The sequence below is a fragment of the Motacilla alba genome, chromosome 15 (genome assembly GCF_015832195.1).
Source record: "Motacilla alba alba isolate MOTALB_02 chromosome 15, Motacilla_alba_V1.0_pri, whole genome shotgun sequence".
NCBI lineage: Eukaryota > Metazoa > Chordata > Aves > Passeriformes > Motacillidae > Motacilla > Motacilla alba.
Genome location: NC_052030.1, coordinates 3,269,365 through 3,284,160, shown reverse-complemented (window position 1 = coordinate 3,284,160; position 14,796 = coordinate 3,269,365). Strand labels below are relative to the sequence as shown.

At 40.6% G+C, this 14,796-nt stretch overlaps 1 protein-coding gene across 3 annotated transcripts in view; it reads right to left on the bottom strand.

Moving 5' to 3' along the window:
- SPPL3 (signal peptide peptidase like 3) overlaps positions 1-14,796 on the bottom strand; it is a 56,240-nt gene that overhangs the window by 13,542 nt on the left and 27,902 nt on the right. For 2 of the 3 annotated variants that reach the window (XM_038152426.1, XM_038152424.1), the window contains exons 2-4: positions 9,980-10,057; positions 4,224-4,318; positions 1,306-1,425 (exon numbers count right to left, since the gene is read on the bottom strand). In XM_038152426.1, coding sequence (XP_038008354.1) covers positions 1,306-1,425; positions 4,224-4,308 — 205 coding nt within the window. In that variant the 5' untranslated portion in view covers positions 4,309-4,318; positions 9,980-10,057. The remainder of the gene's footprint in view (positions 1-1,305; positions 1,426-4,223; positions 4,319-9,979; positions 10,058-14,796) is intronic. The other variant, XM_038152425.1, reaches the window with a different exon arrangement.

Genomic DNA, 14,796 nt, shown 5'->3' with positions numbered 1-14,796 from the left:
TCCAGCAGAGTCCCTCCACATCCTGCAGTACAGCCTCTGAGGAAGCTTTGCATTTCAGAGGTTCTGGGCTTGATGACAGCCCCTGATGCAAGCCCGAGGGAAGAGCATGAACATACCATAAAATCGGGTTTGAGAATAAAGATTCCCAAGAGCACTGACCCCCTGTCCCCCGAGACCTACAACAAGCCCCAAGGGACACAGGGTCCTCTACTTACACACAGGAATGTTACAAATAAAGTCACAAATCCCAAGGTCATTTTAAAAAATAAATTGACCAGTAACCCAACAAATTAAAATTCCTCTTTTGTCATAAATCTTTCCTTGTAACATCTTATATATTTGTTTGTATATATTTCCCTCATATCTAGCATACAGTAGAATCCGTCTGAAGTATTTTTTTAATAGGAAAGAACATAGGTGTCATAGGTCAAAGTTATAAAAGCAGAATTCAACAGGTCTCTACAGGAGGCAGAATTAGACAGGAGTCTCAAGACTAGGGATTTAAATTTCACCCATCAACATCAGCCCTGATTAAGAGGCTGGCACAGCTCAGGAGTTAAACCATAAGGGCAAAGCCTGCAGTGAAGTAGGAGAGGATGAGAGGTATTTAGGAGTTTAAAAATCTTCACAGACTCAGTATGTGGACTGACTAAATTTTTAGAAGCTGCTGTGTATCTGGAGCAGTAGGAAGAATCTTGCTACTCTCAACAGCAGCTGGTCTCTTGAAGAATTGCAAAAAGATCAATAGGCCAAAGTTTTCCAAAAAGCAGTGCCCTGGCATTTATTTAAAAGACAAAATGTTAATGCTAAACAGGACTGGAGAATCTGCAACTTATTTGCAGGTAAATTTCAATTTTGTTTTAAATTCAAGCAGTGCAAAAGACTAATATTCAAATGTTAGTGAGACTGGAAACAGAAAAGCTGCATCAAAGCAAAACCAAAATTACAGTAGGAAAGAAGTTTCTGGACAGGATCCTCAAAGTTATTTCCTATGAAGTACCATGTACAGTTCTGAGCACCAATTTATAAACAAGTGAACTTCATGCAAAATAACACATTTGGGCATGTTTAGACCTCTGGCAATTTATAGCTCAGTAGGTTTAGCACATCTCTAAGTGGAAAATACTTCTCAAATAACACTTGTCTATTTATAGCTACACAGACATGAAAATACAACTGTGAAACCTGACTATTCTTTTTTTTAATGTACTGTGACATGTATTATAATTCTTACCAACAATATTTAATTATATCAATACTTTCTGTTCTATTCCAAGTCTTATAAAGAGAAGGAAGCTTAGTCACCTGCTGTGCATATTGTAAAGACAACTTGAACTGAGTCGAAGAAGAAGAACATAACTAGGAGAGACACGGAGGCTCCGATGGGCAGGAACAGCGCCTGGGTGGAGTCGATGGTTTGAATACCTGCAGGAGAGAGGGGGACACTGAGCTCCTGTTTGGTGCCACACAGGGACACGAGCCTGGCCAGCACAGGGCAGGGCTCTGACAGCACATTCCCTCTCAGTGCACTACTTTGTGCTCTCTGAGCCCAGCAGAGCTGCCTGTGGAGAAGGCTCCAGCTGCACGTGCATTGCAACAGCCCCGCTCTGCAGAACCCAGGAGCTGAAAGTTCAGTCTGAGCTCGTGCCATAGACAGAATGAATGACAAGCTACGAAAATTAACATTATTGAGGATTAGAATCACTTTACACTTAGACACATAAATGTGTTGAACGGAGCATATGTGAGGTTTACCTAATCTCTGAACACAAGGTGAAAAGCCTGACCAGCGTTAGGCTGACCCAGCTCATGCAAAGGGAGCAACAGCTTCAAATGCCACTTGGGTGAAGGCCACCAAGCTCTTCAATTCCATCACAGGCTGCAATCATGAGATAATATCAAGCCTAACAATAAAGGGTAGTTTTCAAAAAATACCCAAGTCGTTTACCTGTTTATGAAACCACCAGGTCAGTGAAATGCACTGTAATTGCCTTTTTGCTAAAAACCAACACAAATTTAGGCTCATGTTTCACAGCTGGCAGTAATTTCAAACAGGGCAGAGATACTGAATTATTTTCTTCTCAGTATTTCCCTCACCTCAGCCATGCAGTGTGACTACCAGGGATGTTAATCATGGGACAGGACAACTTTTACTGTATTTCTGAGTTTTCAGAATTACCAGCAAAATTGAGAAGTCCACCTAACCCCACAAATTCCAAGTAACCAGTCTCTGTAGCTATATTTGCATTTGATCCCGGGGGGGGAAAGAAGCCATGAGCAGCAACTCAATTAAAAAGACAAGACACACTACTACTGGTAGAGCACTAAAGTAACAATAGGGAGCATCAGAAGTAGTCACTTGGTAAGTGACCAATAGAAAATAATACAAGACTAAGACCTAGAAGAGATGCAAAACCAGCTTGACATCAACTGTGTTATCCTAAAATAATTAAACACTGCTGTATGATTGGTTTTGCCAATCCTAGGATTTGAAGGATAAGCCTTCAGGGTCGTGAGACATACACAGTCAAGTAAATATATACACAGGTTGTGAGTCTGTGTTTCTGTGTGAGGATGTGTCTTATTTTATTTTTTCCTGTTAAGAGTGGCAAGTCATATAAATAACAGGTTACCTGTACAATTCAGCTATCGATGTATCTGATTACGTTGAAAAACCTCAAACACACATGAAATACACTCACTACAACTTAGTATCTGTTATAAATATTCAACCATTTTCATAAAAGAAAAGCTGAACAAAAAGCATGCAAGTCATGACAGTTGCACATGGCCATGTCATTTACTAGTTCATGTCATGATCTATTACTCTTAAGCATAAATAGCACAATAAATTTTAAAAATAAAAGGTGGAAGAACTCAGTCACTTGGGATTCCTACATTGCTGAGGTCTGGCACGTTAAGGTAAAGTGCAATGTAGATAGTCCAGTGATGACAGTGTGAAGACACAAAAATTCTAATCTGTGACTTAGATCTGATTCCTCCTGCTCTGAGAAAGCACATTTATTCACATGTCCTTGACTTCTCAAGGGAAAACCCAAATCAAACAAAAACCCAGAAATGACACACTACACACCACCTTGGCATCTGGGAATTAGTGCCTGCAGCACTAAATGTCAGAGTTCTTCATTTAATTTCTGATCATTTTGATAGCTAATCCCCTTAATGTGCTCATTCCCTAGCCCCAGATTGTCTTCTCTTCCTTCCCAGATGCCAAAAGCCTCAACTGCTCATTGCTGTATCACCAAGCACGGCAACCTCTTTGCTCTGTGCTGCCAACAGAAGCAGTGCTGGGACAACAGTTTCAATTCCAAGAGTCTACATTAGAAAAGATAAAACCAGCAAGAGACACGAACAACATATGTTATTTCATTCATCATTTTAAAGCTATGCTTCTTGCTTTAAACAAAACAAGCTTAGCATTCAGAGTTTCATGCACAGGGCTTCTTACTCCTGCCTTCTATACTCTGGGAAACTCACTCTAGAGCCTTTTCTCAAAATATGGCAATATAAATTGCCTTCAGTTAAACTCAAGTATGAATTTACAACACACTGTGCACGCTATGTTCCACTCTAACTGATCAGCTCCATATTTTTACCTGCAAAACAGTGCATGTCAGATGGCCAAGCTGCCTGCAGTCTATTTATAGATCACAGAAGGGACAGTCACCATGCAGGAGCTGACATGTTAATCCCACTCTGAATAGACAGTGTGCAGACACATACTTTGTTGTCCATTATAAATTAGCTGCCCAGAGCCATGTGAACTCTCTGCTTCAGTTTCTCTGCTGATAAGGTGAATCCTCCTCAGGGATTTGTCAGCGCACCCTGCAATCACTCCCTGCTCACAGACTGGCCAACACACCACAGCAATAAGCTCCAGCCAAAAAGGAATTACACTCCCTTCTCCTGACTGTGGGGTGGCTTTTTTCAAAGTAAAGCTGTTTCCATTTCCAGTCAAACCTGACAAATTGTGCCACATGCAGTTTTCATGCATTCTGGAAATGTTATGTTGATGTTTTAAATTCAGCTTCCACAGGCACGACCCAGCCGTGGACAGCAGTGTCAGAGCTCAGTGAGGTGGGGAGTGCCCAGACACAGCCTGGGACCAGGTGAATCTGCAATGCAGCAGCTCACAGACATGCACAGGTGAAGCAGGAGTGCAGCACTGAGGTGAAGCAGGAAGGGTAAGGAGTAAAGCTGACCCTTACTGTTATTGGTGCTGTTGCCATTGAAAGACCCAGCGGCGCTGCTGTTGTCTTTCTCTTTGTCTTGATTCTCAAAGTCCATGTTCAGAGACCTGCAGGGAACAAAGCAAATGTGGCAGATGAGTTCCAAACTCCTGTTTAGGCTCATCAGCTGCAGTCTCATTCCCACTGCCACAGCACCCTGCCCCTGGAAAAGCCCTGTAATGCTGGTTATTAGAAACAACACCAGACACAGTGGGAAATTAAAATAACTGAAGTGCTTAGTTCCAAATGAGGCCCCATATCCCAGATTCTGAGAGTGAGATCAGTCACCACAGTGTCTACACTGGGGAGTGTTGAATATCTGTGCTGCTGTTTGCTGTTACCTGATTTCTGGCAAGTATAGAACACGATGGAAGCAAAAAAAACATTTCAATTCTCTTGTGAATTTGACCTCTTTCCAGGTTCTCAGTTTTGTTCCTTTTCTTTCAAATTTGACTATCAGGTTTCATTTTTAAGACAGTAATATTTCCTTCCTTGAAATGTTCTCATGAATGACCCAAACTAGCTTTTAAGCATCTGCTTAATGTAAGGTTTTACTTCATTGAAAAAAATTCAGCAAAGCATAGAAAATAATCAGATATATATTTTACTGCACACAGAACAGATGACTAGAGGAAGCTCTGAAAAAAATAGTACAAATTAATACATTTTTATTAACTCTCCCCTGAGTAGCCAGCTCAGCTGCTATTGATTATATCGACACCTTCAATCTTCAGTCAATCTGCTATTGATGAAATCAGCATCATATATCATAATATATTGATTATACCAACATCTTCTCATGTTGATATAAACACATTTTAAAAGTTCCAATTTAGGACAGTATTCTACCCCTTTTGCCACAGTCCTTCACTTTGATACAACTTTCAAATTATATTCTAACACATTTGGCATAACCTTCTGAAAAGGGCGAATTTCACTTAAGGTCTGTTTTGACCAGCAATAATTTCTATTGTTAAATTCTACATGCTTTTTAACAGAAAATACCAGCAATCAAGTTTACCATGACAGTTTCTCATTCTGATGCATGTATGGTATCCACGATTTAGCTGCATATTGATTTATTCAAACGAGCTACAGAGAACCACCAGAAGCACTGTGCATCTCCCATTGTACAGCTCCTGTCCTAAGCTTACAGCAGCCTCCAAGTATTTCAGCTGAACTTCCAGGTCAACAGGAAATAAACTTCTTTTCAAGTTTAGCTTAACTGAGTTACACAAAGTAAACTAATTCTATTAATTTATCAGCCCAGTAACAAATACACCACGGTCTTCTAAACTATTCTAGAGGTGTCACAGATGTTTTATTGCAGTGCACTGATCATCTACTGCAATGCTCAGGTGAGCAAGTCTGTGCTGCAGCCCCAGAATCTGACATTAGGCACAAGGAGATCTAGAGGATCAAGACACATGTGGTGTATTAAAGACAGAGGGGTTGAGCAGCTTCACTCCATAAAACAAAACCAAGAAAAAGGCTCTTCCAGCACAGAACTGATTTGTTTCCTTTGCTTCTACTAAGCAAATGCTCCCCAACAGTGTTATGAGATTAAAGCAGCTTTTGGTCTCAGGCAAAACACGAGGAAGCTTCCACCTTAGAGCCATAGTGCTTCTACACAGATCATGGATCATCAGCTAAGGAGTTATGGAAAATACAAAGGGGCAATAGAGAACACTAAAATTCTAACAAATTAATCTGTTGTTCTTAGCTTGTTCTTCTAAAGATCTCTTTGCTCTGCCCTTTGTTTGGAGTGCCTCCATCATTCACTTGCACTCCCTTTTTCCCCATTATGCATTGTAGCTTTATAGTTTTCCTCTCAAGCTATAAAAATCTGGGAGGAGGCTGACAGCCCTCCAGGACTTGGTCCAAAATTCAGACAAACAAGATAATTCTTTTCTCAGGGCAGCGTTTTCTTCCCCTCTGAATTAGCACAGTTTAGCAAGAACCTCACACCATCATTCTCCCAGTGGCATCAGGCAACTCGTAACTTAAAAAAAAACTTCTATCAGCAGAGAAAAGTGGAAACAAAACCTATCAGATCTACTGCTCATAAACAACCTCAGCCCCTCTCTTTTCATTGCCATAGTGTCAGCAATTATTATTACCTATAAATATCCCTGCCTCCAAAGCAAGCATAAATTAGGAAATTACTTTCACTTAACAACACAGCTGCTCTTCCAAGCCAACCTCTGAATAATCTCCAACTGTTTTATGATTTGGCTCTTCCCTCTGCTACAAATTATCACTAACATAATAAAAAAAACCTAAGCAACAATCACTAAAACACCTTCCAAGAAAGTTAAAAATCATACTGTAAAACAAGACAAACTCAAAACTACTGGGCTGTAGAGAAATGGCAAGCTGGGAAACATTCACTGTTTTGTTCAAGTTTCTCCTGGGCTCCCAAAGGGAATGTTGAGTCAGCATCTCCCCTGGGGCACTGAGCTGCTCCATTGTTCCTTCTGTGGGTCCTCAGAGCTCCAGCTGGTTGCATTTCCAGTGCAGGGTTTCAAAGCAAGCAGTCACCCTCTCACAAGGAGCCCCTCGGGAGGGTTACGCCGAGGCCAAAGGAATGAGTAAGATGCTGGCACGGCACTGCCTGCAAAGCTCAGATTCAACTATGGATCACTCCACGGCAGAAATGCCTCAGGGAAACCCTGCAGGAGATGGGCTTATCAAGCAATGGAGAAAACAGGAATGTAAGGATCTATCTGTAGGGGCACCTGCAGATGCAACTTATTGAGAAGTTCCTCTACCAGTGAGGACAGCCACCCACCTGAGAGCTGTGGGAGCATGGGAATGCCATACTGGACAGCCAAGCCTCAGCATACCATGTTCACATGACACTCTGGGTTCACCATGTGAGCTACTTTCTATTCACACTCACACTTAGGATACTCAAAGCCTAGAGACAGAAGGCCCCAGGGTCATCCCACACTTCTCAGTTTGGCTCAAAAGCAGGTATTTGAACAGGTAGATTCTGGGTTAAATCTGGCTTTACATAATCCGAGAGCCCATGTCTGGGGATGTGATAGGATAGAAAAAGATTTAGCTGTTACCTGCAAAGTAACCCCAACATAAAAGTCACAGAGAAGCATTTGGACAAGAAGGTGGCTATCTTGCCCTCAGAGAACCTGTTTCAAGCTGAGCTCACCTCTTTAAAAATCCACAACTAACACATCTACTTGCATGCTCCAGTTTACAGCTCGTAACGGTTTAAAGGATTAGACTTGCCCCTTTGGCAGCCAGTAATAAAAGTATGTCAAGTTCAAGGACTGAGAGCAGTCAGAATGCACATGAGAGAGATGTTCAGAAGGGCTGGAAGCGAAAACTCCTGACCCGGCACAAATGCAGGCAGGAAATGCTCATTCATGCACAGTCAGAGAAGGGGAACTCAGCTCTATCGCTGCACTTTGTTCTGGTTCTGGGCTTTACCCACAATTTATTAGACATTCTTCTGAGTATACTGGCGGTTTGGGATTTTTTCATTTGTTTTGGACAAATGCTACTTCTGTTAATAAGGACAGTGGACCAAGGCTTTCCTTTGTTCCCTTGACGCTGCCTGCCTTAGATTAGACCCACCACACACTTTATCCCAATGACTCACCCATCCAATTCTTTCTGATCCTATTACTGCCCTTCTGTTTCAGCCACTTGCCAGGAATATTACAACAGCTCTACCTGCTTCTTTTCAGTTGAAAATCAGAAAGCAAACCCACCTCCTGCAACACAAAGGTTAACTGACGAGTGCTATTTTCTTTTTGTCTTACAATAGCTCTGCAGGAGACGAGCACTCAAATCCAGATGAGCACACCATTGCTGACATGAGAACGAGCACCCTAAGCTGTAACTTTTATCTTTCCAGCACATCAGTTTTCTAAGAAAATTCATCCGCTTTGCCAGAAGTTTTCACTTTACTACTTGAAGAATTTCCAGATGAATATAATTTTGTAACTTACTACCACACTTCAATTTCTTAAATAACTTAATTGTATTGCAGACCTGTTTGTTAACACCACTGCACAATTTTCTGTAAAATCTGCTTTTGACCTCACTCACTGATCAAAGAGAATCAGAGTTTACCCAAGTCCCCAACGTAACTGTGGATTTCAGCTCAGACACCTGCTAAATAAACCACATATAGGAGATTAATTAGGAAAGCAGTTTTAAAACTCTGGGGGCATATTTCGGTCTGTAACTCACATTGTGGGGTCTTCAGGATACACACAAAGGCAAAAGACTAAAACAGGACATTTCCTCAATGGTTTGTATCCATCACCATTCCACTACTCCATCCAGTGAGTCAGATTGCTCTGGAGTTCACAGCCCTAGCTAGGTGAGTAGTTTTAAATGTAAAGTGCAGGACAAAATGCTAAGAGAGTGTGTAGGTACAAACAGGAAGAGAATGACAAACTGCAGGGGAAAATTTTGAAGGGCAAGGAGCTCCAGGAAAGAAAAGCAATTGAAGTTCACACACTCCTGCTGTTTTATATTGCACTATGTTTTCATAATTGAATTTTAATAAATGCTATTGCTTCTTGCAGCCAGATGCACAGTTACTTTTTACACAATAGCATAAATTCAAATAGTTAAAAATTTAATTCGTTCCTCAACTATATGCTAATCTGACTCAAAACCTGAAGAAAAAACTAAACAAATCCAACCTTTGATTACTTTTTTATCCTGATCATCTCTAGATTTTGTTTTCCTAAAGCCTTCTATTTTAATTTCACCCGCAGTGCTGTCACCTAACGCTTGCTAACAACAGACAGCTCTTGCAAAAAATTGGCTCTTTCATTATATGACTTTATTAACTTACAGTAGTGATATAAAACCTCTTATCATAAAACAGCTGCAGCTTACATCATATGGATGAGCACAGCTACTATCTATTTCAGGAATACTCATAGCAGTTCAGAGACTCCATAGTGAGTATAAGGCCTTTTATCACAGAGCTGTGAAATGAAGCAATGTTCTTCAAGAAGCAGAAAGAAAACCATACTGTACTGAAGTTTAAAAAAAAAACTTTCATATTGTGATTATATTGTTTCAATATGTCAGTATGAGCCTCATTCCTTAGGTGCATTACAGTAAAACAAACTGTACAATACAGAATGCAAGTCTAAAAGGATAATTGAGTTTTCTCTAAACTATGCTCAAGTCTCCTAAAATGAGGCAAATTTGATTTTTGAAGACTCAAACTCATCCTGCAGCAGTTCTCAGATGCTCTGCTGGAATTCAACACTGGCAGTGTTTCCCACTTCTCCATGAAGCTGTTACTGGCACTCGAGCAAACAGCAGTGGGACCCTGGGATTGCTGTTCCACAGGACAGGCTTGAAATCCCAGGAGAGCATTCACAATCTACCACCACTGGCTCATGGATAGAAAACTCTGCTATCAAGAACATTACCTTCTATCTGTCTCAACAATCCTTCTCTACTCTCTAAAATATGATTTGACAGAGCTGTCCTCAAGGACTGACTATTAAGTTATCTTATATGTGCTCGTACCATGACAATTACATCTTTCAGAAACCCCAGCTTGGTATTATTTCTTCCTTTTCCATTTCCTTCTCAGAAGCAAATAATTTTTACCTTGGCTGTGTCTGACAAAGATACAATGAAACAAAAAGGCATAAACTGTATTCAGTCACTTGCAATATTTTTACTTGAAAAATAAAAACTCTGCAGAACCTTAAAAAAAAAAATCTTACCTGAAACTGCCATAGACTATGAGGAGAATAGAAATCAGGAAGGTAGACACTTGACTGGAATCCACAAGGGAATATGCCCTGGAATGAGGAAAAAGAAGGCAGGTTTGTCATTGTGAATGTCCATTTCTCCAGTGCCATTTGCTAATTCTTTTTCTTATTTTAATACAAGTACAGAACCGGATGACAAATCACGGCAGCTCCCTCTGAAGTTCCTGTCTTATCTAGAACACAAACCCTGTAGCTTGTGAATTAACTTATTATATTCAAGGCTGCAGCATGAAAAACCTGCACAGCCACCAAAGGACAGCTCAAAAGCCTTGTGGTAATTTATTCTGAACTCACCAGATTGAGGGGTTTTTCCTCAAACTCATTAAAATTACTTCAATTGCAGCTACTGCAAAACCTGCATGTCAGTAACAGTAACCTGCTTTCCATAACACTTCTTACATCTCCAGAGTGGCAATATCACAGTTCAGGCTCACTTAGCTGGGGGAAAAACCCCCAAACAAATAAAAGAAACCCCCCAAACCTCACAACAAGCAGCAACATGCATTTATTAAACCACACACAATCACCTCCCTATTCCATCTTGCAGAACACTCAATGCAGGATTACTGATGGACATTTCAGAGGGAAGACTAAAACCAGCTTTATCTGAGTTCCTAATGTAACACACTGTGTTTAAAGCGTGGAAATGTGAACATGAATGCAGCAGTGACACTGTGCTGGCAGGGGCACAGCAGGCATGGAGAGGCTCTGGGAGGCACTCTGCAATTCCAACAGGTTTTCCATAACTTGTGCTAAAGTAATGGAAAAGAACAGGAATAATACTCGATGTTAATTGCATTAGTCTTATCCTACAAAAGACATAACTGAATATTTCTGAAACCAACAAAAAAAGCTTAATTTCAGCAAGGCTATGGATATGGAACCAAGATAATTGAATTACATGATTGTTCCAAATTAAGTACCACTGAGCAAATAAAAACTGAAGATACAAGACAGTTAAAGAAACACTCATCCCATTCCCAATTCAAAAGCAATTTAGAGATAATTACCAAACCACTAGACACACAATTTAAAATACTTTTGTTTAATATATAAACACAAATGTGAATCTTCTACTACAGAAACTCAATATTAAACATCACTGACAAACAGACTGCCTCTTCTAGATGGATTTATATACTTGTGCAATAAGCTTTTAAGAAATTAGAAACTGCTTTGGTTAATTACTATTAATGACTTCCACATATCTCCACATTAAAAGTGAAAAACAGATATCTTATTTGCTCATAATGTTGGCCAACACATAAAGACAATCTTAAGCTTTAAGTATTGTATTTTCTTTGTATGTATAACCTTACCAGGCTGTGGAATAGAGCCCTAAAGAGCATCCATGGAGATCAATATAAAGAATTGCAAACACATGCAACATGATAACTCATCACTTACAATCAGTGCACATATAAACGTTCAGGTTATACACAACATAGTTCACAGCACATTATTCTCATGCCATGGGTACAGCTAAACTCACACCAAAGGAAACAGCCTGAGGACAATCACTCTGGGTTTATGTCCTGTTTCTAGCTCTGATTTCAGAGGGAAGCATTCCCTCATCCAGCCTTGCACAAAGGGAAAGGCAAGCTTTGTACTGTTTGGATTTGAGAATAAATTGTGGAACTCATCTATTAAGAGAATACTCAGAAACTCCATATCTATGAGAAAAAACAAAATGAATGGAATTTCAGAATGGATTAAATATGGCCAGGGTTATGCACTGAATTTCATTAACTTATGTTCATAAAATTTTATCTTCACAAATCGGCAAATATACGAACTATGTTTTCTACATAATTCTTCATGCAGTGACAACACTGGAGGCGAGCATAATTAAAATGCCATTTTGTCATCATTTTAAACGTTAGTCAAAACAACGCTGTAACTGTTACAAAGATTCATAAAACAGATAAAATAGAGATGATACATGGACCACGGATCAGTCCCGTGCATAATCCATCAGTTTTGTGTTAAAACTGAGAGCCCTCTGGTCTGGTGAAGAAACTGAAGAAATGCAAACAATGATCTAACACGTCCTAGCCCTGCTGACAGGCTGCACTGGTGCTCAGGACAGCAGCCTGCTGATTCTTTGCAAGGCAGAAATGAGAATTAAAGTCCTTCCACCCTGCACAAGTGAAAAGCAACAGAGTAATTTGTTTCCTGACCCCTCCCCATAGAGATCTTGTAACAGGACAACCTAAAAACTCAGTGTTGCTACCACGATAATGGTCTGGGGAAATTCATATTCACTGGTATTCCAGCAAATAGGGCCAGGGAGATACAGTCACACTTTCCTTCTTCCTCAGGCAGCTGGGGAAAAAACAAGGCAAAACACACAGTGTGTGACAGGCTGAACCAAGAGAGCAGCTCAGGCACGACCAGATTCTGTCCAAAGTTTCCAACACAAGTAACCCACAAGCAAACTTGAAGAATAATTTTACAATGCCAAAGTGAATCTCGTTGTAATAAAACCTCACATCTTTTAAACATTAAATTCCCCTACATTATTTAAGGTATTGCACAAGACCTGAAACCAGAACTGCTTCCTAAAATCCTAACCACTGACAGGATGGACAGTTCGTTAAGAGACTAAAAATCCTTGATCCCAAATAAATACTTCCTAACACATTAATCTAGGTTAGAGGTAATAAGCAAATTACTATCACATGAAAGAATCAAAAAGTAAGGTTATTTCCAAATTTTTAATATTATTTAAAATGCCAGTGTCTTGCAAACCAATTTGTAATTTTAACTGAAATTTAAATAACCTTCCACAAGGCCAACAGATTCCACATGTACGTAACAGGATTCTCCTAAGGGCATATTTCAAGTACGCAAGTTCATCTGCCCTCAGCCAAACACCATCAGTGCCACGTTCCTCTCCAAAGGATCAGCCAAAGCCAGAACCCACACCAATGACAGTTTGCAGAAGCTGCAGTCACATTTAAGCAGCCTTCCACTGCACATACAAAAATGAAACCAGCTTCCTTCTAACAAGGTGTTTCTGTAAAACTCTTCAATCTTGGCACACGTAATGGAAACTTATGCACAGAAAATGCCTGCAACAAGCTTGTGCACAGTTATCCTTTGACTTAAGTACTGATTTTAGATGCAATTCTCAGTACTTACAACATGACAATCCACAAAGAAAACGCTCTTCATCCTCAATCTGAAAATCAATACTGGATAAGGCCATGCTAAAGGCTCTTTTGAAGACTGACTTCGGTGCAGTTCACCTGCGTGTCATGTTACAAGAACTCCCAGCTCATTTCCAAACTCTAGCATGTGTGCAGAACACTGCTCAAAATACAAAGGCTTTCCCAAGTACAGCTTTTCCCAAGGAAGTGCATTTTTCAGGATTCTTGCACTACTACCACACCCAAAATTCAACATCCATGTAAGAAAGCTGGTTTAAGAATTACTATTAATAAAGCTATCAGATTCTTACTTAGTTAAGTAACAAGTAACTAATTATTACACCCTAGTACTTAATAAAACCAAGCTCTCCGGTGCCTTAGGACCATTTTCTCAGTCAGCTATTGAGGGGTAACTTGCCAATTGCTTCCTCTATAACGTGAGCACTCACTCTGAACCTGCAACTTTACATGGCTGAGATCAATTTTCATAAATTCTCTGCCATCAGGCATCTATTTCTGGCAGCTTCATGGGCAAGAGCTCACAACACAGAGCCTGCTAAGGCATGCCAAGCCAGAGACACAGCAAGCACTGTTCCATAACATATTCTGTGTGTCCTCCCTACAGCCTCACAGTGGGTGCATTGTCCAGACAACAATCCCAGCAGAGCTGTCCAGCCTGGCACAGACTGCTCCATAGACCTTTACCTACAGAACAATTCCAGGGATGCCCAGCCACTGGGACACACCGCCACTCCCAAGCAGTAACTCCGCAGAATACACCACAGCACTGAGAGCTGGCGTTCCAAGCAGCACTCTCCCCTCTTCTGGGAAAAAATGAATAACTTCTGTATTCCCAAGGGAACAGAGACCCACTTCATTCCCAGCCAGGGAAGATGGTAACCAGCTAATCAAAGCTGCCACAACAACAGTAATGGTGCCACACTGAAGATACTTGGAAGCTCTTTTCTCTGAGTCAGCAGCTGCAGGTCAAGCTCTTTGCCCCTGTCCCTCCAGGTCCAAGCTCACCTGTCTTTGTGCACATTCACCCTACAAGGTCTCTGCCACCTGCTTATTATGTTTTCCTATTATGGACCTTCTGAGATCTTTTTTCTTTTGCATTTCCACTCAAGAAAATCACCCAGTCAATACAAACACTGTTTTTAATGTTTCAGCTCTTCCTTATCACCAAAAGACAAGCAGTTTCTGAATAACAGTCCTTGCAAACCTCCAGAAGGAAACCTCACACAAAGTCTGGTGATTCTTTTTGCCCTCTGTGTTGAGCAGTAAGAATCTGAAACTCGCTTTGTTCAATGAAGACCCAAATTAGGAACCAAAGGTATCTCCAGATGACAGTGCAGAGCATTCCCCTCCTGTCATGGGCAATTTGAAATGAACACAAGCCAACACAGCCATCACAAAAGCAACTTCTCACCTTTTCCAATCACCTGTTCTTCTTCATCTCATCTCATCTCGGCATAACCATCAGCAAAATCATACACAAAACCAGACTGAGGAACCTGCCTCCCTGAATAATAATGAAGAAGAAATGGGAAAGTTTCTCAAGTGATTGAGACTCCTGATTTGGCCCCTCTCTGGATATAAAATCAAAGAGAAAAG